The sequence below is a fragment of the Nicotiana tabacum genome, chromosome 21 (genome assembly GCF_000715075.1).
Source record: "Nicotiana tabacum cultivar K326 chromosome 21, ASM71507v2, whole genome shotgun sequence".
NCBI lineage: Eukaryota > Viridiplantae > Streptophyta > Magnoliopsida > Solanales > Solanaceae > Nicotiana > Nicotiana tabacum.
Genome location: NC_134100.1, coordinates 94,244,244 through 94,265,352, shown reverse-complemented (window position 1 = coordinate 94,265,352; position 21,109 = coordinate 94,244,244). Strand labels below are relative to the sequence as shown.

The 21,109-nt window shown below is 38.6% G+C and overlaps 1 protein-coding gene across 3 annotated transcripts; it reads right to left on the bottom strand.

Moving 5' to 3' along the window:
* Positions 1–11,753: 11,753 nt before the first annotated feature.
* LOC107771654 (potassium channel AKT1) lies at positions 11,754–20,125 on the bottom strand. Of its 3 annotated transcripts, none has more exons than XM_075242098.1 (12): positions 19,825–20,059; positions 17,493–17,539; positions 15,446–15,811; positions 15,288–15,345; positions 14,769–15,086; positions 14,138–14,383; positions 13,952–14,050; positions 13,811–13,843; positions 13,496–13,681; positions 13,203–13,397; positions 13,033–13,108; positions 11,754–12,869 (listed from the first exon to the last, which is right to left on the bottom strand). In XM_075242098.1, exons 3-12 carry the CDS (start codon positions 15,490–15,492, stop codon positions 11,968–11,970), a joined length of 2,160 nt encoding a protein of 719 aa, XP_075098199.1. In that variant the 5' UTR covers positions 15,493–15,811; positions 17,493–17,539; positions 19,825–20,059; the 3' UTR covers positions 11,754–11,967. The 3 variants fall into 3 exon arrangements, with proteins under 3 accessions (XP_075098199.1, XP_075098200.1, XP_016446562.1); XM_075242099.1 differs by having other exon boundaries at positions 17,489–17,539; positions 19,825–20,052; XM_016591076.2 differs by lacking the exon at positions 17,493–17,539 and having other exon boundaries at positions 19,825–20,125.
* Between the last annotated feature and the right edge of the window lie 984 nt (positions 20,126–21,109).

Genomic DNA, 21,109 nt, shown 5'->3' with positions numbered 1-21,109 from the left:
ATACACTTGTCGCTCATCAACTATATAAGTCAGTCACCAGCTATAGTTATAATGTTAGAGAATACACTTGTCGCTCATCGACTATATAAGTCAGTCACCAGCTATAGTTATAATGTTAGAGAATACACTTGTCGCTCATCGACTATATAAGTCAGTCACCAGCTATAGTTAGAGGATACATTTGTCATGTGAAGGCATAGTTAGATAATATACAAAATTCTTATTATGAAATTTTTTTCAGTATTTGATGCTTCGTGATCATTAGTGTTATCTTGCAATTAATGCCGGTTTGTCCTTGTTATCAAATAAATAGTGCAATTAGGAACAACATTTGCTACAAAAATATTATATGTAATCGTAAAATACCAAGATAGAAGTAAACACTTATACCTCTACTCTCCCAAAGGCACAAAAAGAAAAGAACAAACAACGAAGATTTGACTTTCATATATTGGCAATATTATACAATTATGTCACTTTAAAAAATATTTATAAATAATAAATGTCTATGTATACGGGTCAAATCGAGCTCATAGTACATACTAGCATCTGACATGGTAGTCCGGGCTCGAGATATGGCAATAGAGGACTGAAGATCGGCCCCAAACCCCACCGGGCTAGCACCCGGGATCGAACACCTGTCTTCAAGAACATCGAGGTCGCGGTTCCGGAATCGGTCCCGGGTCAAATGACCTCGAAGAAGCATTGCCAAGAGAAGTCTGAAATGCCGGATATTACGGCGGAAATCACGGATATTTATCAAAATAGGACCGACAATCAGCAAATTAAGGATCTTTTACCTTTTATAAAATTGTATCTAAAGTAGGACTTCTCCACTATATAAAGGAGGCCTAATAATTCATAACGGAGATGGTAACATACACTCATAAGCAAACACATTATTATTTCTCTCTTAAAGCTCTTGTTCATCTATATTTTGAGGTTGATCGAGGTGCATCCTGTTCGAGGGTCATTGATCCTCCAAGATTGAAATCGTCAATTCGTGTGGTATTATTATTATTATTGTCATTATTATTATTATTATTATTATTATTATTATTATTATTATTATTATTATTATTATTATTATTATTATTATTATTATTGCATACATATTTATCGCTTTGTATCAAGTTAATCCGCGTATCCTCAACACCACTTAAAAGAAAATTGTTATTTGATTTTGAGGGTAAACAGTTTGGCGTCAACTGTGGGGCTAAGGATAATAGCGGAAATTTGATACAAATTACCATAACACACCCCATTTTACACTTGTTCTTTGAAGTGTTTCTGATTCCAAGTTAAAATCGAAATGTCAAACCCACAGTTTGCCTCTCTAAACACAGACGCGGAGTCCAGCCACCATGGCAGGAACACCAATGAGCACTCGGTAACGAGGTGCCCTTGGTCGATCTCGGTAGAATCACGGTGGTGGGTCCCATCGATATCTGTTCGCATATGGCCATCAACACAAATCAGCCTATCGACCCCGAAAACATCGTGCGTAGGGGAAGTCCGTTCAACTGCCAGAATACACACGATGGAGAAAATGATGGGATCAACCTGCGAATGATCTTCGAAATGCTACAGGCTCAAGAAGCGGCTATGACTCAATTGCAGAACCAAGGTCGAGCACCGAGAAGAAATGAACCTGAGCTCCCCCAGGAAATCATCCACAAAAATGAATTGATCGCGGAAAAAACAAACGAAAGCGAATCGGGGACTAACCCCGAGATCATAAAAATACTCGAAGAAGTTGATAAAACTGATAGAATCAGGGAAAAATAAAATCGAAGACAATGATAAAAAGGTGAAAACCTATAATTTCAGGGTCGACCAATTCCCGGGAGCACCCCAGATATTGAAGGGCCTGGATTCCAAGAAATTTATTCAGAAACCTTTTCCCCCGAGCGTGGCTCCAAAGACGATCCCTAAGAAGTTTCGCATGCCCGAGATTCCTAAGTACAACAGAACGACCGACCCAAATGAGCATGTGACCTCCTATACATATGCCATCAATGGGAACGACTTGGAAGATGATGAGATCGAGTCTGTCTTGCTGAAAATGTTTAGGGAGACCTTGTCAAAAGGAGCTATGATATGGTATCACAGTCTGCCTCCTAATTCTATTGACTCGTTTGCTATGCTTGCAGATTCTTTCATAAAATCACACGCCGGGGCTATAAAGGTCGAGACCATGAAGTCAGACCTTTTCAAAATGAAGCAAAGGGATAACGAGATGCTCAGAGAATTTGTGTCCTCATTCCAAATGGAACGAATGGATTTTCCCCCGGTAGCGGACGATTGGGTCGTTCAAGCCTTCACCTCAGGACTCAACATTCGAAGCTCGATGGCTTCACAATAGTTGAAACAAAACTTTGTGGAATATCCGGTCGTCACTTGGACCGACGTCCATAACTGATACCAATCGAAAATCAGGGTCGAGGATGATCATCTTGGGGCCCCTTCCGGGTCCGTTTATCCCGTCAGAACCATCGATAGAGTCAAGAGAGATGTCGATCGTGAACCTAGATCAAGCAGGGATCGATATCAACCGTACAATGACGGAGACCGAAGAAGCAGCGGGTCCGGGAGGAACCCTATGAGATATGAAAGAAGTAATAACCGAGGACAAAATAACCGGGGACTCATGAGCAAAAATAGCTTAAAAAAGCACCGAGATTATCGGAGTACAACTTCAATATTGATGTCTCTTCCATCGTATCTGCCATCGGATGCATCAAAGACACCAAATGGCCTCGACCTTTACAATCCGCTCCAGCCCAAAGGTATCCTAACCTAATGTGAAAATATCACGGCACCCATGGCCACAGAATAGAAGACTGCCGACAATTAAGAGATGAGATGGTATGGCTGTTGAACGACTAAATCTCCGAGAGTTCCTCAGCGATCGGGCCAAGAACCACTATAGGAATAGGGATTATAATAAACGGACCAAACAGGAGGAACCACAACGTATCATTAACATGATCATAGGCGGGGTCGACATTCCCAAGGTCCAATGCTGAACCGCACCAAAGTATCCATCACAAGGGAAAACGGACTCGAGATTACGTACCGGAAGGGACCTTGTCATTCAACGACAAAGATGCAGAGGGGATCACACAACCCCACAATGATGCACTGGTAATATCGGTACTCATAAATAAATATCAAGTTAGGCGTGTGTTAATTGATCCAGGTAGCTCGGCCAGCATCATCAGATCGAGGGTCGCGGAACAACTTGGCCTACAAGATCAGATCGTACCCGCGTTTGAATACTGAATGGGTTCAACATGGTATGTGAGACCACTACAAGGGAAATAACATTACCGGTGAACGTCACCGGAACCATTCAGGAAGCCAAGTTCTATGTAATCGAAAGGATATGAGATACAACACTTTGTTCGGGGGGCTATAGGATCACAACATGAAAGCAATACCCTCAACATTGCACAAAGTGCTGAAATTCCCGATGCTCGGAGGAATCAAAATAGTTTTCAAGTAACAGCCGTCTGCTAGGGAGATGTTCACGATTGATGAAGTGATCCCGGCATCCACACTCTCGATATCAAAAGATCCGAATCTGATGGTCAAAGACGGAGCCAAATAGTAATCACTGATACCAGCCTCGACAGAATCGGAGAAGCAAGGGGTAGACGAGGACGATGACTACCGAGTCCCCAGATCTTTCATAGTCCCTGACGATTCCGACGCTACAAAATCAATGGTCGAGGAATTGGAACAAGTCGTACTAAGTGAACACTTGCCCAATCGAAAGGTATACTTGGGCACGGGGCTAAACCCCGAGCTTAGGAAAAACTCATTCAATTTCTTATAGATAACGAAGATTATTTTTCTTGGTCCCACCTCGATATGAGAGGGATCATACAAAAAATAACCACTCACAAGTTAAGTCTGGACCCAAAGTGGCACCCGGTCAAGAAGAATAGGAGACCCCAGCCCGAGGTCAAACATGCTTTGATCAAGGATGAGGTATCTAAACTTCATAAAATAGAGTCCATTCAGAAGGTTAAATACCCGAATTGGTTAGCAAACGTAGTGGTAGTCCCTAAAAAGGGAATAAATTAAGAATGTGTGTAGACTATAAGGATTTGAATAAGGCATGTCCCAAGGACTCCTTCCCTTTTCCCAACATCGATCGCATGAGCGATGCCACAACCGATCACGAGATACTCAGTTTTTTCGATGCCTACTCCGGATACAACCAAATACGGATGAACCCGGATGATCAGGAAAAAACCTTCTTCATCACTAAGTACGACACATATTGCTATAACGTGATGCCATTCGAATTAAAAAACGACGGTGCCACTTACCAACGCTTAGTAAACCGGATGTTCGAGGAACAAATAGGAAAATCAATAGAGGTTTACAATGATGATATGTTGGTTAAGCCACTGCGAGCAGAGGACCATTTGAAATATTTGTAGGAAACCTTCAACATATTGAAGAAATACAATATGAAGTTGAACCCGGAGAAATGTGTGTTTGGAGTTGAATCAGGTAAATTCCTCAGATTCATGGTATCCATCGTGGGAATCGAGATCAACCCCGACAATATCAAAGCCATCGAAGATGTCACGGTTGTGGACAACATGAAGGTCGTGCAAAGGTTAACCAAACGCATAGCCGCCCTAGGGCAATTCATATCGAGGTCTTCTGATAAGAGCCGTCGGTTCTTCTCAGTGTTGAAAAAGACCAATAACTTCTCGTGCACCCTAGAGTACCCACAAGCCTTGGAAGAGCTCAAGTGATATCTATCGAGCCCACCGCTAGGGCTATGCATGGATCAGATAGGATTTAGCATATTTTGAATAGGATTTTTGGATTTCGGATTCTAGAAAATGCAATCCGAATCCGATCCGAATTAATATCGGATCGGATCGAATTTTCGGATTTCGTATCGGATTATTGTGCCTCAAAGTTGCAAACTCATATGTATATTTTCTTTGTGAAAGAGGCAATACAGTAAGAAAAATTCATGTTTATACAATTATGAGAGTATTATGGTGCCAATAGAGCTAAATCCATCAATTGTAAAGGCAATAAGTTGGAGAAAAATATAAAAGAAATACTAATTATCCGAATTAAAGTTTAAAATTTATACATGCCCGAATTATTTTGGATTTTGGATAGGCTCGAATCGTATAAAAAATAATACCAATCCGAATACGATTTCGATCCGAAATCCGAAATTTTAATAAACATAATCCGAAATCCAATCCAATTGGAAATCCGAAATTGAAAGGATCGGTTCGGATTTCGGATATCCGATCCAAATGAACAACCCTACCCACCGCTACTCCACAGGCCGAAGATAGACGAGCAGTTGTACCTATACTTAGTAGTATCGGAGATAGCGGTAAGTGGAGTCCTGGTCCGAGAAGAGAAAGGTACGCAATTTCCAATTTAATATGTTAGCAGGACTTTAGGTGAGGCCGAAGCTAGATACCCTCACCTAGAGAAATTGGCGCTCGCTTTGCTAAGCGCCTCTAGGAAACTTAAAACATATTTTCAATGTCACCCCATGTGTTGTGACTACTTACCCATTGGTGAAATTGACTAACAACGAGGCCGAATATGAGGCCATGATTACAGGTCTCGAACTAGCCAAAATCTTGGGGGCAGAGGTGATTGAAGCTAAGTGCGACTCCCTCCTTATGGTGAACCAAGTCAATGGAACGTTCGAGGTCAGAGAGGAACGAATGCAAAGGTACCTGGATAAGTTGCAGATAACATTACATCGGTTCAAAGAGTGGACTATGCAACACGTACCCCGGGATCAAAACAATGAGGTCGATGCCCTTGCTAACTTGGGGTCGTCGGTCGAAGATGATGAGTTCAACTCAAGGATAGTCCTCCAGCTCATGAGATCGGTGGTGGAAGAAGGCCATGCCGAGATAAACTCAACGAACCTAACTTGGGACTGGAGAAACAAATATATATAATATATGAAAACTTGAAAATTGCCCTTGGATCCAAAGGAATCGAGGGCCTACGTATAAAGGTAGCCTGGTTTAGCTTGTCCAAAGACGGAACCTTGTTCAAAAGAACATTTAGTGGCCCGTTCGCGGTATGTCTAGGGCCGGGAGATATCGAGTACGTTCTGAGGGAAATTCTCGAAGGCACCTGCGAAAATCATTCAGGCACTGAATCATTGGTTCGAAAAATAATCAGAGCCGATTACTACTGGATCGACATGGGTAGGGATGCGAAAGAGTTCGTACAAATATGTGATGAATGTCAAAGGAATGCTCCGATGATTCATCAAGCCAGGGAGTTGCTGCATTCGGTCTTGTCACCGTAGCTGTTCATGAAATGAGGGATAGACATCGTTGGCCCCCTTCCAAGGGCACTCGGTAAAGCTCAATTTATATTATTTATGAATGACTATTTTTCTAAGAGAGTGGAAGCCCACGCCTATGAGAAGGTCATGGAGAAGGAAGTTATCAATTTTATTTGGGACCATATCATTGTCGGTTCGAAATGCCGGCCGAGATCATGTGCGGCAATGGGAAACAGTTCATCGGCAACAAAGTTAGCATGTTTCTCGAAGACCATAAGATCAAAAGGATCATATCAACACCCTACCACCCTAGTGGAAAAGGACAAGCAGAACCCACCAACAAAACCATAATCTAAAACCTCAAAAAGAGGATGGCCGACGCCAAAGGAAAATGGTAGGAAATCCTGCCCGAAGTCCTGTGGGCATATCGTACGGCCTCGAAGTCTAGTACCGGGGCCACCCCATTCTTGCTAGATCACGGTGCCAAATCTCTAATACTGGTCGAAGTCAGAGACACGAGCCTCAGGTTCTGATATGCAACCGAAGAAACGAATAACGAGACCCTAAACACGAGCCTAAAACTGTTAGACGAAAGGCGTGATGCCGCCCTCGTCCGAATGGCAGCCCAGAAACAACGAATCAAGAGATATTAGAATCGAAGATCTAACCTTCGATACTTCAATGTCGGAGACTTGGTATTGAGGAAGGTCACATTAAACACTTGGGATCCGAACTAAGGAAAACTGGGACAAAACTGGGAAGGTCGGTATCAAATTATTGAGATCATCGGAAAAGGGTCGTACATACTCGGAACAATGAACGGTGAACAACTATCGAACAATTGGAACATTACTCACTTGAAGCGATATTATTGCTAAGGTGCGACCCCGGTCACTTTCTTTTACTCATCTACATTTTAGACTAAGACTTGCAGGTACCCGTCAAATAACGACACAATTTTCTAGACCTGAAAGCATGCATTGCATTCTTTTTCCTCTTGAACCGGTTTTGTCCCAAATGGGTTTTCCGGCAAGATTTTGAACGAGATAACAGTGGATTGTGCTAAATTAGAACTGAAGTCAACAACATTCGAGGCTTCTCTACGAAAAACCCTAACTCTGGGGGGGAATAAATGATTTTTTGGCAAGGAAAGTATTTTTGTGCTCGAATAGTCTATGCTCGATCGATAGAATTATCTGTAAGGGGCAAACGGTCAAATGAACCGTGACTACATAGATCACATGAGCCCGGGCGCAAAACACACATCTAACTTAGTATACTACGCACGAAGTTGAAAGTATATCTCTACCTTACGGATAAAAAGTTTACCCTTTGGAAAATATTTCATTTGGCTCCCCAAGGACATTGAGCCCAAGGGCCACTTCGCTCGTGGACTGCCACCCAAGGCAAGGTCTGGACATTTTAGGATATTGAAATCCGAGGGCACGAAACTTATTTGGTAGTGTCCGAACATTAAAAGCTACGGTTGTCCCCATTCGGGGACTATTATCCTAGGAAAGCCCGGAGTAACTCGAGGTGACAAGCCCACTGGGCAACACCCGAACTAAAAAGGCTACGGCCATATTAAAATGGCTCGGAGACGCTCGAGACCTGTAATAAATAACAAAACCTTGAAAAACATCTAAACCGGTTCTAAAGGCTACCCTCGGCAAACTATAATCTAAACACTTATAAGAACTTTGGGGAAACTTTTTCGGACATAATGATACCCTACGATTGCATAAGCAAAATAATATCGAAGGCAAGGCATGTTCGAACCTCCGAACATAACCTGACTATTTCATGCTAAGGCATTTCGATCTTTGCAAACATAAAGAATAAAGCAAAGGTAAACCTCAGAAATTGTCAAAGAGAAAAAGAAGCCTTATATTATATATACATTTAGTCTTTACAAAGGCCAAACGGCCTTGAAAAAAGGTGCAAAAATACAAAACCACAAAAAAACAAAGGAAAACGCACAAGGCACTTAAACGGCCTGGTCTTCGCCGAAGCCCGCCTCGTCGCCAAGATCTACGGAGTCTCCTCCACTTTCGGATCTGCTCGAACCCTCGGAGTCTTCTTCATCCTCAAGATACGCCAACTTCTTGACCTCGGCTTCGATCCCCTTGGCATTCTTAATTTCAGTCGATAAGTTGAAACCTCGAGCATGAATCTGCTCTAGGACCTCCCTTCGGGATTGCCACTTCATGTGCTCGACAGTACTTTTCAATCGATCCCGGGATGCTTCGGCATCAGTCTTATATTGGGGCACCATCTCGTCGGCATCGGCTTTAACCACTTAGCAAGGTTTTCTTGATCAGAGACATCCGAGCTTAGCTGAGATTGGAGCTTCTCAACCTTTTGGGCCCGCACTTTGGCCTTTTCCTTTGCTGCTCGAAGCTGGACCTCAACAGAAGTCACGTGTGACCGAGAAGTCTCTTTTTCCAAGGCCAAGCGGTCCATTATACCTCACAACTCTTCGATCCCGGCCTTGACTGCATCCATCTAGTCTCGGAGCTGGTCGATTAGATCGAACTTCTGTTGGACCTGCGGATTCCGACCGTTAGTCACCGATTCTAGCTCATCGCCACTAACCTCAAATATTCTTACTTTCTCGACTAGGTCGGCATGCTCCTTTCAAGTCACCTCCAGCTCAGCTGGGAGGCTCTTAGCCTCCCTTTCACAATGCTCGCTGAGAAGTTTGTAAGTATATCTCTTCTCAGTGAGCTGTTGGACCTCGGCTTCTAGCTGGATCAGCCCATCCCAATATCGAAGAAAAGTTTCATGATGAAGAACCGAGGCCTACATACGCAAAGAAACATGTTAAGGCTATCTATGAAATAGTCTAAGTACAAATTGAAAGCCATCAAGGGATATCTGAATTTACCTAGTTTAGCGCTTGTTGTGCTTCGTTGAACAGACAAGGTGCATCTGCCTCGTTCATCTTGGCTTAATCTTCCTCGATTCAGTGGTTATATGTCTCCAGAGTATGCATTAAGAGGCATTGTTTCAACAAAGACAGATGTATTCAGCTTTGGAGTATTACTCTTAGAAATTGTTAGTGGCAAGAAAAGCAACAGCTGCTATGATTCTGAGCATCCGCTAAACCTCATAGGACTGGTATAATCTCTAAACTTATGAACTTATCTCATGAAATAGTTATGAAGACTCCTTTTCGTTGGGCTAAAACAGGCTCAAAGATACTTTTAACATGGTGCGATATCGCCCTCTTTGGGCCAAGCCTGCACGGTTTTCTCCAAAAAACCTCACACTATTAATATTATCCAACATCTTATAAGTAAATCATTTTTCTTTTTCACTTTCGATGTGGGACTTTATTTACACATAGCCAACACTTTCTGACTTATGTGCTAAGTTGGTTCTATTGTTTCAGGCATGGGAATTATGGAGAGGAGCCAGCTTTGGAGCTAATAGATGTAACACTAATTGAATCGTGCTCGCGCGATGAAGTAATGAGATGCATTCATGTGGGACTCTTGTGTGTTCAAGACTATGCAAAAGATAGGCCATCAATGTCAAGTGTTGTTTCTATGCTTACAAACGATACGAGACAACCACCACCACCACCAGACCGACCAGGATTTTTCATAGAGAGGGGTGATCAACGAGCACAAATTTCTGAAGAAGTAGAAAGATATTCGATAAATGGGCTATAAATTTCAGAATTAAAAGCAAGATAAGTCTCATCCTAGGCTGCCTTCACAACCATTGTTAGAGAATGGTTCAGAATTTAAAGTCAGTGGATCGAATAAACATATTTTTTTATTAAAATTCCACAGTTAATCAGGGACGGCCCGACTAATTTTGTGGCCTAAAGCCAAACTTTATGAGAGGCCTTAACTTTTTAATTTTTATTTATTTATTTGAAATCTATTTTTTTTAGTTTTTCTTAGATACAAAGTTATTAATAATTTTCTTATAATCAATAACTCCTAATAAGTATTTCTCAATTGACAATATAGCTAATCCATTTAACCTTTCTTGTGACATTGTTCTTAGGTAAGATTTTATCAATTTTAATTTTGAGAACTTCTTTCCGTTAAAGCAACGGTAACATGAGTTATGAACATTATTCTATAAGCAATTTAGGCATTTGGAAAAAAATTAAATCTTTTTATTTGATTAAGTGTATCAATTAAAATGTTATCTTCTAATTGTACTATTGTTCTTAATACTTTTAATTCAGAAAATAAATCTAAACCATCAATATCGAATTGATTATTATGCTTTAAGGAACATTCAAGATTAAGACAATATTTTTTTTCAAATTTCCAACATCTAGTGATCTTAGTTTTTACTACCAAATAGAAAACCAAAAAAAAATTCATATGCTTCGAATTGTTCAAATCTATTTTGAAGTGAAAAAATAGCGTTGTCGTATAGAAGTAATCAACTATAAAGGACTCTTCGAAAGTTTTTGAGATTTCATTATAACATTCGCATCGAATTGTTACGTCCTATATATCACACGTGTCTTACGAAATTCAGGTTCGATATTCATTTCAACTGCAATTTTCTTGGTAGAAATTATAGCAGTTGAAAATCCTTCTTCTCTATATTTGTTAAAGAAAGAAATCAAACTTTTTCACTTTGCAGTACTCTTTTTTAAACTTATACATAGTCTATTAGGTGTAACAAAAAACGGGCCCCCCACAAATATGGGGCCTAAAGTTGTTACTTTACTTGCTTTATGGAAGGGCCGCCCCTCTAGTTAATTATAAGTCTTAGATGTTGTTCTTTCATACATTTTTTCTGAAGTTTCTCTATATTACATCTGTATAAATATGAGTTCCTTGTTTAAAGGAAAAATACATACAATAAATGGCTATGGACACCATTCTTTTATTCCTCATAGTTTTTCGCATTGGTAACAAATGTGAGTTATTTCTAAGTGCTAATTTACAACCTTGATGCATTTTGTAAGAAGATCAGGAAGGAAGTGTTTGGAATATTAGAGGCAGATCCAGAATTTAAGTCAAAGATTATCAATGGCCTTGGTTAAAAAGGTCACCAACTATACTTACAATGTTAGATAATATACTTGCCGCTCATCAGTTGCATAACTTGGTCACCAACTATATTTGTAACATTAGAGAATACACTTGTCGCTCATTAGTTATATAAGTTGATCACCAACTATAGTTGGAGAATACATTTGTCGCTCTCATCAGTTATATAAGCCGGTCACCAGCTATAGTTATAATGTTCGAGAATACACTTGTCGCTCATCGGCTATATAAGTCAGTCACCAACTATAGTTTGAGAATACACTTGTCACTCATCAGTTATATAAGTCAGTTACCAGCTATAGTTATAATGTTAGAGAATACACTTGTGGCTCATCAGTTATATAAGTCGGTCACCAACTATATTATAATGTAATACACTTGTCGCTCGTAAGTCAAAAGAGGTTTCAGAGGAGTTTCTGAACTCTCAACTTCTGTAAATTAGACAAAGTGGTAACTGGATGTGCACATCCTTTTCACTTACATGTTCACAAATTGGCTGTCAGTATTACAATTAACCTGTTCATCCCAAATTACCAATCTCCCCTACCCCCAAAGAAGAATGAAGAAGTATAATTCAAGTAAAAGGAAGATCATATAAAAAAAAGACCTATTTTACAATTTTGGTTTTCACCTCAACTCATCACCATTCTGATGATTATCAGTTTCATTGTTTTCTTTATCACTAACAAAAATTAAACGATCTCCGTCCCTGATCAACTCTATATCATCAATCTCAGCTCCATCTTTGCTTATAACTTTGACTTGCAAGATTCCATATCTATTAGAACCAATTTGAAGTAGTTCTTGAAAACTCGGTGGAAGTAAAACAAGCTTACCTCCATTGTCCCCTTTCTCGGGGCAACACACAGTCACTCTAGGAGCGTAAGTCTTGGTTGTCGTGGCACTTACATTTGCCTCGTTTGCAGATAAAACCACGTCGTGCTCATTGGTCTGCACGGCTGACATTATCCCAAATAATGAGTTGTGGAAGTTATTAGTCCTACGTCTAGGACGTGATCGCCCTAATGATCCACCGGATGCTAGAAATGATGCTCCGTGTGATGCAGGGAAGATAGTTGGCTCGCTTTTGAACCTACCAAGAAACCGAACCCCATGTCGTTCCTCAGGGATAGGATCAACGGATCGAGTTCTCATAACTTCCCCGGATTCGAAGAGTTCTTTGATGTCTTCATGTCCTTGTTGCTCAGCAAGATCCCGAGGGGTCCAACCATGTTCGTCTACTTGGTCAACGTTAGCCCCTCGATCCAAAAGGTATTTTACTATTTCCATGTTTCCTTCACAAACAGCAACATGAAGTGCTGATGAGCCGTTGACTTTGGGACGCGTGACATCCCCGCCGTAGCGGACAATATCCTTGAGTAAATTCAAGTTGTTCTGTTCAGCAGCAACGCAGGCGAAATGTCCCACATCACCAGCTGATAGTTTAGCACCGTTGTCAACGAGTAACTTGATCACCGGCTCGTGCTTCCCCGAGATAGCCTCCCACAATGGGACATTGCCTTCTGAATCTGTGTACACAAGAAATAAAATCAACCCTTTGATCTATGTCGTGGAAAGTTCAGCAAGGTCTAATTAGAAGTTCAAAAATGAGTGGAGTGAGGAGCTTTAGGAGGGGGTGAGCTTTAATTGAAGTAGGGGCGGAGCTCCTCATAGAGTTGAATTGAAAAATACCTCTACTGTTGACATCAGCACCAAAATCAAGCAGAAGAACCACACAACTCTCAATTCCTGTAGACGCTGCGACATGCTGATGAGTGAAAACAAATAAGAAAGAAACGAAATGAGAAATCTATTGTACATAGAATTATCCTTTGATAACAGAAGTTCGTATGTGTACAAACCAGAGCGGATCTTCCATTGTTATCCGATTCATTTGGATCAAGACCCCGCTTCAACAACTGATGCAACAACAAGTCATCACCTCTAAGCGTTGCGAAACAAAGGGTGAGAGGCAGATCCATTCTACCACGAGCGAGCATGCGTTCTGTCTCCAGAAGAACTCCCTCCATTATTGGATCCTTTATGTCCTTCAAATGCTGCTCAGCAGAAAGGAAAAAATACAACAGCCATATTTTAGTCGAATCATGTTAAGCGAATTCATCAATGTTAGAAAATGTTTTTAAGGCATTCGTACCTGAAGGAGATTATTCATGATTATGGTCCCGTCCCCAACATTAGCCTGGACGATATTCAGAAATGTGGTACGGTTCATACGTAGTAGCTGGCATAATCTCCTTGTTCGTACGGTAAAGAGTTGAGGCCTGTAACAAAGAACCCCAATTTCACCACAGAGATCACCAGTCTTCGCCTCTCCAACAACCTGAAACATCCATTTTACGTTCAGCTCACCATTGTGTTTTGGAAAAAAAAAATTAAATGTGCTTCATCAAAAAGACCAAATGAATGTACTAAAAATATGAAGTTCCCGTGCATTTGAGATGAAACTTGCCTGTTCAACTCCGTTTTTAAGCACCAATAGATCCTGTCAAATAGATTTGACATTAGACTAGTACTATCACATATTTATAGACTAGTACTATCAAGTAAAATATGTGACGTAAACAAGATTATGGAAAGAGGTTAAAATTACCACAGCTCCTGTTACAAGAATATAGAAATCAGTTGGTGCTTCATTCTGCAAAATGACATCTTCTTTGGGAGGAAAATATTCTGCCTTCATTTCCGAGACCTGGAACCATAGAGCGAGCGTCAAATGCAAAAGAAAACATGCTTACAGATGTAAGACAGGTGATTAATTATCTGTTTCCTAAGTTACCAGCTGGAAGAGTAGATCGTTTGACACCCCACGAAACAAGTAAACCTTATCTACTAAAGAGTAGAAAAGAAAATGCGAAACGCTTGACCGGATGGCTTTAGGAAGAGATTCAAGCGTCTCTTGCTGCTGCAGCCCCTCCGAGTCGGTTCTGAACTTCAAGCACAAGTGTGCAAGCATCTGATCTTGGAGGCGAGCCGGCAATTGGTTCCTCTGTGCAAAGCTTGAAGCTGCTTGAATTGTGTCTCTCTGTAGCAGAAGATCAGATGCATTTTAGAACCTAATAAAATTATAGCTCACTGATAAAATAATCGAGCAAACAACAACAACAACAAAAAATCCAGTGTAGTCACACAAGTGGGGTCCGGAAAGGGTAGTGCGTACGCAGACCTTACCCCTACCTTGAAAAGGTAGAGAGGTTGTTTACGATTGACCTTCGGCTCAGGAAAGATAAGAAGAAATGAGTAACAACAAGTAGTAACACCAGCAGACCAACCAGAAAACTGAAGTGAACGAAACAAAAAGTGATAACAGAAATTTAAGAATAAGAAAATACAAGACTAACACTATGTAGCACACTAATACAACTGGTATGAACGGTAAAATAATCAAGCAATAGGATAATTTTACTCACAAATTTTCTAGTCCTACTTGTCCCGTGCACAACCAAGTTGGTCATATTTCCTATTAAATATGCTGTCAATCCCAAGTTAAAAAGCATGTAGAAAATATCGAAGATCATCTCCCGCGTATTCTCTGGATGCAGATCACCATAACCAACCGTAGTTAGAGTAGTTATGGACCAATAAATAGAAGTGATATAACGAATCCATAGGCTCTGATTAAGGAAGTCGCCCATAGAAGCTCCGATCCATGTCTTGCTCGGGTTTGGATAATTAGCTGCGATCAGATAATAAAAGCATCCGGCACAATGAACGGCAAAAAGAGTGACCTATTGAGCAAAAAGAAACAATACGTTAATTAGAATTACAAAAAAAGGACAGTTTGGTGCATAAAGCATCTCGCGTTCACGCAGGATCGGGAAAGGGTCGCACCCAAGGGGTGTAATGTAGGCAGTCTACCTGATACAAACATCGGTGGCTGATTCCACTTAATATCAGCGCTTAATCAAAGAAGAGAAAAGTGTACTTACACAAATAAGCTTCGCACACCGAACCCAAAAGTAATTGAAGTTCCTATCTTTCTCCAATCTGTTTTCAAACAAAGAAAGACAAGGTCGGTATTTACTAAACCTTAAGGAAAATATATGCCTATATAGCGTTGATCACTCGAGGTCTCTGAGCAATTTACCTGGCAAACAATGCACTAACTCTTCGTAGACGCCACAAGCGAAGCATATTGAATAAGCCATATTGGCGTAAAGGTTTCGGGGAGATCTTTCGAGCGAGTTCTGAAGGGATTGTTGATATGACATCAAATAAAAACCAAGTACTTGCATACTTCCAAGCAATCTTTCTGTGATTATCGACAAGTAGATACGTTGTTCGATCCAAGTAAGCTACAAAGAAGGTAAGAACGATATCAATTGCGAAGAATCCATTGACAACATTGTCAGTCACGGCGAGTGGTCCTGTTGGTTTTTTCAGAAACCCGAACTCAAACGGGGAAACCCAAGCAGTGTAGACGACGAGTGCAACTAGAAAAGTCTCCCATAACCTGCAAACATCATTTTAACCTGAGCTGATTTTAGCAAAATCCATGTTCATTTCTATGAATCAGATATCTCATATAAAGAACGATGACTCGTGAATTAAGTGTAACATGCAGAACTTGTTAGCACATTTCTATTATACTTGTCTGCAAGAAAAAGCAGAAAATTTGTCACCCTCTTCTAAAAAGATGAAGTTAATGTTGTTGCTAAGTTAATTAGATTTCATGAGTTAACTATCCAAAAAAGAAATTGACATCATTGCTCACAATATTGTTTTGACCGCCAAGGCTTAGGCAAATTGTTTTGTCAAATACGTGTGATCTATAGGTTATGAGTTCGAGCCGCGGAAGCAGCTATTAATTCTTGCATTAAGGTAGGTTGTATACATCACACGCCTAGGGGCGCGACTCTTCTCCCCACCCAGCGTGAATGCGGGATGCTTTGTGCGTCAGGCTGCCGCTTTTTTAGTCCGTTAAATCCTAGAGAATTTGTAAGTCTCCTATATATGCCTGTCCCCAGAACTAAGCTTTGGTTTGCGTTTTGCAGCAATTATGGGCATTAGTTCCTTCTATCTATTTTTGGGCTGGTATTGATGCTAAATTTTAAGATAATGACATGTTTAGACACTGTAGTAAATATAAAATTAGGCAACCTTATTAACAATAAAACAAAGTAGATATTTTGAGGAGCAGTAATTGTCAGTATATGATTTTTATAGGAAATGTCATATGATTGAAACCATCAACACGTGAAACCTACAAGATATTATGGCCCCATGGAGTCTGATGTGATGAAATCTTTATTGGTTTTAGTAAGATCTTAATCTTGAAAATGACGGTCCAGTGCACCAAACCCGCGCTATATGCAGGGGTTAGGAAAGGGTCGGACAATATCAAATCTATCATATGCAGCCTTATTGTGCATTTTTGTAATAGACTGTTTTCACAATTTGAATCCGTTATCTCATGATTATATAAATGATTTTTACGTTTCTTCAAGACTCTACCTCAAAGCAAATAATCTAGAATAGCAATAAAATTAAGAGCACCAAAGAGTGTATGCTATTGGTCAATTAAGTGGAATGCAAAGTATAGGAGGTTGCATTAGGGACAACAAACATTAGGCTCAATGGACAAAATTATTCAATATCTGTGCCATTAAAAGATAACAAGTTCACGTTAAAATAGTTTAGGTGCCGACAAAGAACCCAACAGCATCCTTTTAAGAAAAAAATAGCAATAAAACAAAAGGGCTAAAGAAAAAGGTTTTCATTCGGTCAAAAAAAGGCAACAGGAATAGGAGTGGAAAAGACATAAAGGTATAACAGTGTAAAAGATGTTTTTTGTCTAAGCTACAACATTGGCAGCCTAGAATAATCAGCTTAACCTTATTTTGTACCCCATTGACCAGGAAAAGAAAAAGACACACTCCCCCACAACCCCCCACCCTAAGGGTAAGAATTCAGTCATTTTTCTCTCTAGCATGCTGTTAGACTTGCTAAACGTGAATAATAATTAGTAATAATTCTTTTTTTAATATAAAAATAGTATTCGAACCAGTTTGCGCATACTTTTAGTATTTTATCGGATATTACTAATCTGTCCACCAAAACTTAAGCTGATGGAGAAAAATATTTTTTATCTCAATTGGAATTTACACTCTAATTTTCAATTTTTACTTACTTACTTTACTGACGATTTGCCGAAGGTCTATCGTAAACAGCCTCACTCTACCTGCACAAGGTAGGGGTACTCTTCTCATACTTGTTGTTTATTGACAAAACAAAATAAATAAATATTTTTTTCTTACCGACTGGATTAGATAATTCAATAGTGATTAATTACAAAATTCAAAAAAAGATAAAGGACAGACACGGAACACACGGAGAAAATAAAGCATTGGAAAGATCTCACACATGTTACTCAAATATTCATCTTTTTCTCCAACCGAAAGTCAAAAGAGAAAAGTGAGGCTAAAGGAATTTTCAAAGACAGTCAAATCAAAGTCCATAATATGAAAAAATTTCGTAAATTGAACCTTTGAATTAATCCTATTCATAAAATCAAGAATAATAAGTTTCAAAAGTTTGAGCAAACTTGAGAAAGGTTAAAAAAAAAAAATCGTTTGTCTTGCATATAAAAATAATTAAAAAAGAGAAATATAGTATTTGAGGCTTAAGAAACGGCAAAATACAAAATTGGCTCTGTCGTATTTGTTAAGCAAAAAATGTTTGAAATATATATATAAAATAAAAAAATATTTTGTTGGTTATTATTTTAGAAGCGGCTAAAAATTATAGTACATTTTTTAAAAAGAAATCAGACGTTCTTTTCAATAAGCTCACGGGAAAATTAAATAAAGATGAATGAACAAAGACTTCAAACTAAATAATGCAAGGTGTCGGTAATGTTGTAAAAAATAACATTGTGGTGGAGCATACTAGAAGATCATATATTAAAAAATAATAACTACGAGAGAGAAGACTAAAACCAGCTTTCTACATGGGAAAATAAATTATAGAAAGAAAACAAAAGTATGTTTGTTAATTGTTATGCTAAACTATGAGTAACAGGGTTCAAATTTTAGTAGAGATAAATATGTTCAGTTTTTTTAAAATTACATAATACATAAATAGGCCCTTAAATTTGGGTGTGCACAAATAGACACCTCAATTTATATAAAATTGAACATATAAACACAAATATTGACGTAGCACTAACGTGGCACAGAAATTTTGGAGGTGTCTAGATGTTCATTTTGTAAGTTGGAGTGTTAACTGACAAAGTGAAGACAAGTTAAGGTACCTATTTGTGCACGCCCAAAGTTGGAGGGCATACTTGCCAACTGAGACTAAGTTCAAGTGCCTATTTATGTATTAGGCTCACTAATATTTTCCTATCTTGATTAGCATAGTTCTCGTTAATTGTGTTAGTTGAAGGTAATATATATTTGATTGATAGCGGAAGTTAAGCTGACCATGACCGACACCACCATTATAAAAAAATAAAAAATAAATAAAAAAATAGGGGTTATATTTCTTACAATACTATCAAGAATTAAGAAGCATTAAAACTTATTCATGTTATTCATTCAATCAACTACACTTTGTTTTTTTCTTAAAACACTAGTCTGACTAATTTCGGATTTGAGCGGCGTGGCTTCCTATCAGAAATTTCTCCATTTTCCGGACTCTAAACAAATAGACTCAATCCTATATTCGTTTAAACCCAGTATAATCTACCCTTCATTTCCAATTTTTATTTTTTATAATAACTAAGAAATCATAGGAGCACGATTCATAACTCGTAGGATAATGGATCGGTTATTTCTAATCTTTTGGTGAAAGAGTACTCATCATAATCAAGACTATTCTTTTCTTTAATTCAAGAACTTTCTCAAATCTTCAATATTCATACAAAAGAAAATATGAGAAACACATATAGACATAGAAACAAAGTGGAGAATTCCTAATTAATAGAGAATAGCACGAATCTGAATTAGTCGGACCAATAATTTCAAAAACTAATTAAAAATTTGACAGAATAAAGAAAGAATTGAGAACTTCCGGATAGAGAACGACATGAATCTGAATTAGTCAAATTAAAATAGTTGACAAAACAAAGAAAGAAAAGAGAACGACACGAATTCAAATACTTGTTAAAAAGTTTACCAAACAAAGAAACCAGTGGTTTCAAATACTAGTTTAAAAAAGCGGACGGAAGAAGAAAGAATAGAACGATATAAATCTGAATTAGTCGGACACAAGTGGTTTCAAATACTACTTAAAAAAGTTGACAGAACAAAGAAAGAATAGAGAACTTCCGGATAGGAACGGTACGAATCTGAATTAGCCGAACCAGCGTGGTTTCAGATATTAGTTAAAACTAATAGAGAACGACATGAATCTGAATTAGTCGCAGCTAAAACTAATAGAGAGAACAACACGGATCTGAATTAGTCGGGACCAGTATAATTTCAAAATACTAGTTAAGAAAAGTTGACAGAAGAAAGAAAGAACCTGTAATGGCGATCATAAGGAGAAATAATAAACCGTTGAAGCTTAACTCTTCGATTACTTCTAGCACCAAGAGAAGGAAGAATACCAGTAGAAAGACTATAATGACTACTATCTCTACTCAATTGTTCAATTTCTTGTGCAGCACCACACATAGAAACTCCCAAAACTCCAAGATTACTATTTCTTCTCACATCTCCCATTTTCTAACTATTATTTTTTAGATCTTTTTTCTCTCTTGTTTTTTCCAGACTTTTGGCTTTTATATATAGAAAGATGGAGAATTCGAAGATGTAATCATAGAGTCTAAAAAAAGAAAATATTTATTGAGAAAAAGGTTGTTTTTTTTAGCAGACACCTAGCCTTGTGAATCTTAATACACGTTGTTGGTAGGTGTTTGACTGATGTGAGAAAAAAAGAAAAAAAAAACTTTAACGGATTTTTTGTTGTTATTTTTGCCTTTAATTAGTTTGTGCACACGTATGGTAAGTATATATATTCTTGTCTTTTCTTATAAAGATTCGAACTACTTACCCTTTTTCCCCTTATTAAGGTGGCTTTATTTTGGCATAAATTCTTTTTTTGTTTGTTTTTAATTACCATCTAGTACTCGGTATAATATGATATAATTAATGTGCTTTTTATCAGGGTTTCTCAATTTTCATAACTTGAATCTGAAAGTTTTGAGGCTTTGATTAAAAGAGCAATATTAAAGTTGTTTTCGTGTAACCTATGAGTTACGAATTCAAGTCGTGAAAATTATTACTAATATTTGTATTAGGGTAGGCTGTCTATATTACACCCCCTAAAGTATGGCCTTTCCTTGAACCTTGCGTGCAAGGGCGGAGCTAGCATAGGACTTGCGGGTTCAGCCGAATCTAGTAACTTTGATCTAAATCCTGTATTTGTCTTAAAAATTCATTGAATATATACGTATAAATTATTAATTTATAACCCAGTAATAAAATCGAACTAAAATCTCGAACCCATAATTTTCAAATTTTGGATACGCCTTCACCTGCATGAATGCGGCATGCCTCGTACATCGGACAGTTCAGGCTGTTATTGGCTTAAGTACAAGTCAAAGCAATCCCTGTGAATATTGGTGTGCATGTCTTATCTTATCACGAGAATAATTAAAGTATAGTAACAAAATATTTTAAAGTTTGAATGGGATTCTTGTAGTTACCTTAACTATCGGTGCTACTCTCTTCCAGTTGTTAGTACGAAATCCTTTCATATTTTTGCGGTGTTTATACTTATATTTTGTCGGAGATTTGCCTAAGAT

Bases quoted from the DNA above. Each gene is read 5' to 3' on its own strand.
- LOC107771654 (XM_016591076.2), bottom strand. From the start codon at position 20,024: ATGGGAGATGTGAGAAGAAATAGTAATCTTGGAGTTTTGGGAGTTTCT. The intron at 14,051-14,137 runs GTAACTTAGGAA...CTATGGTTCCAG, and splicing joins ACGATCTACTCTTCCAGCTG to GTCTCGGAAATGAAGGCAGA. The intron at 13,682-13,810 runs GCAAGTTTCATC...TGGATGTTTCAG, and splicing joins TTAAAAACGGAGTTGAACAG to GTTGTTGGAGAGGCGAAGAC.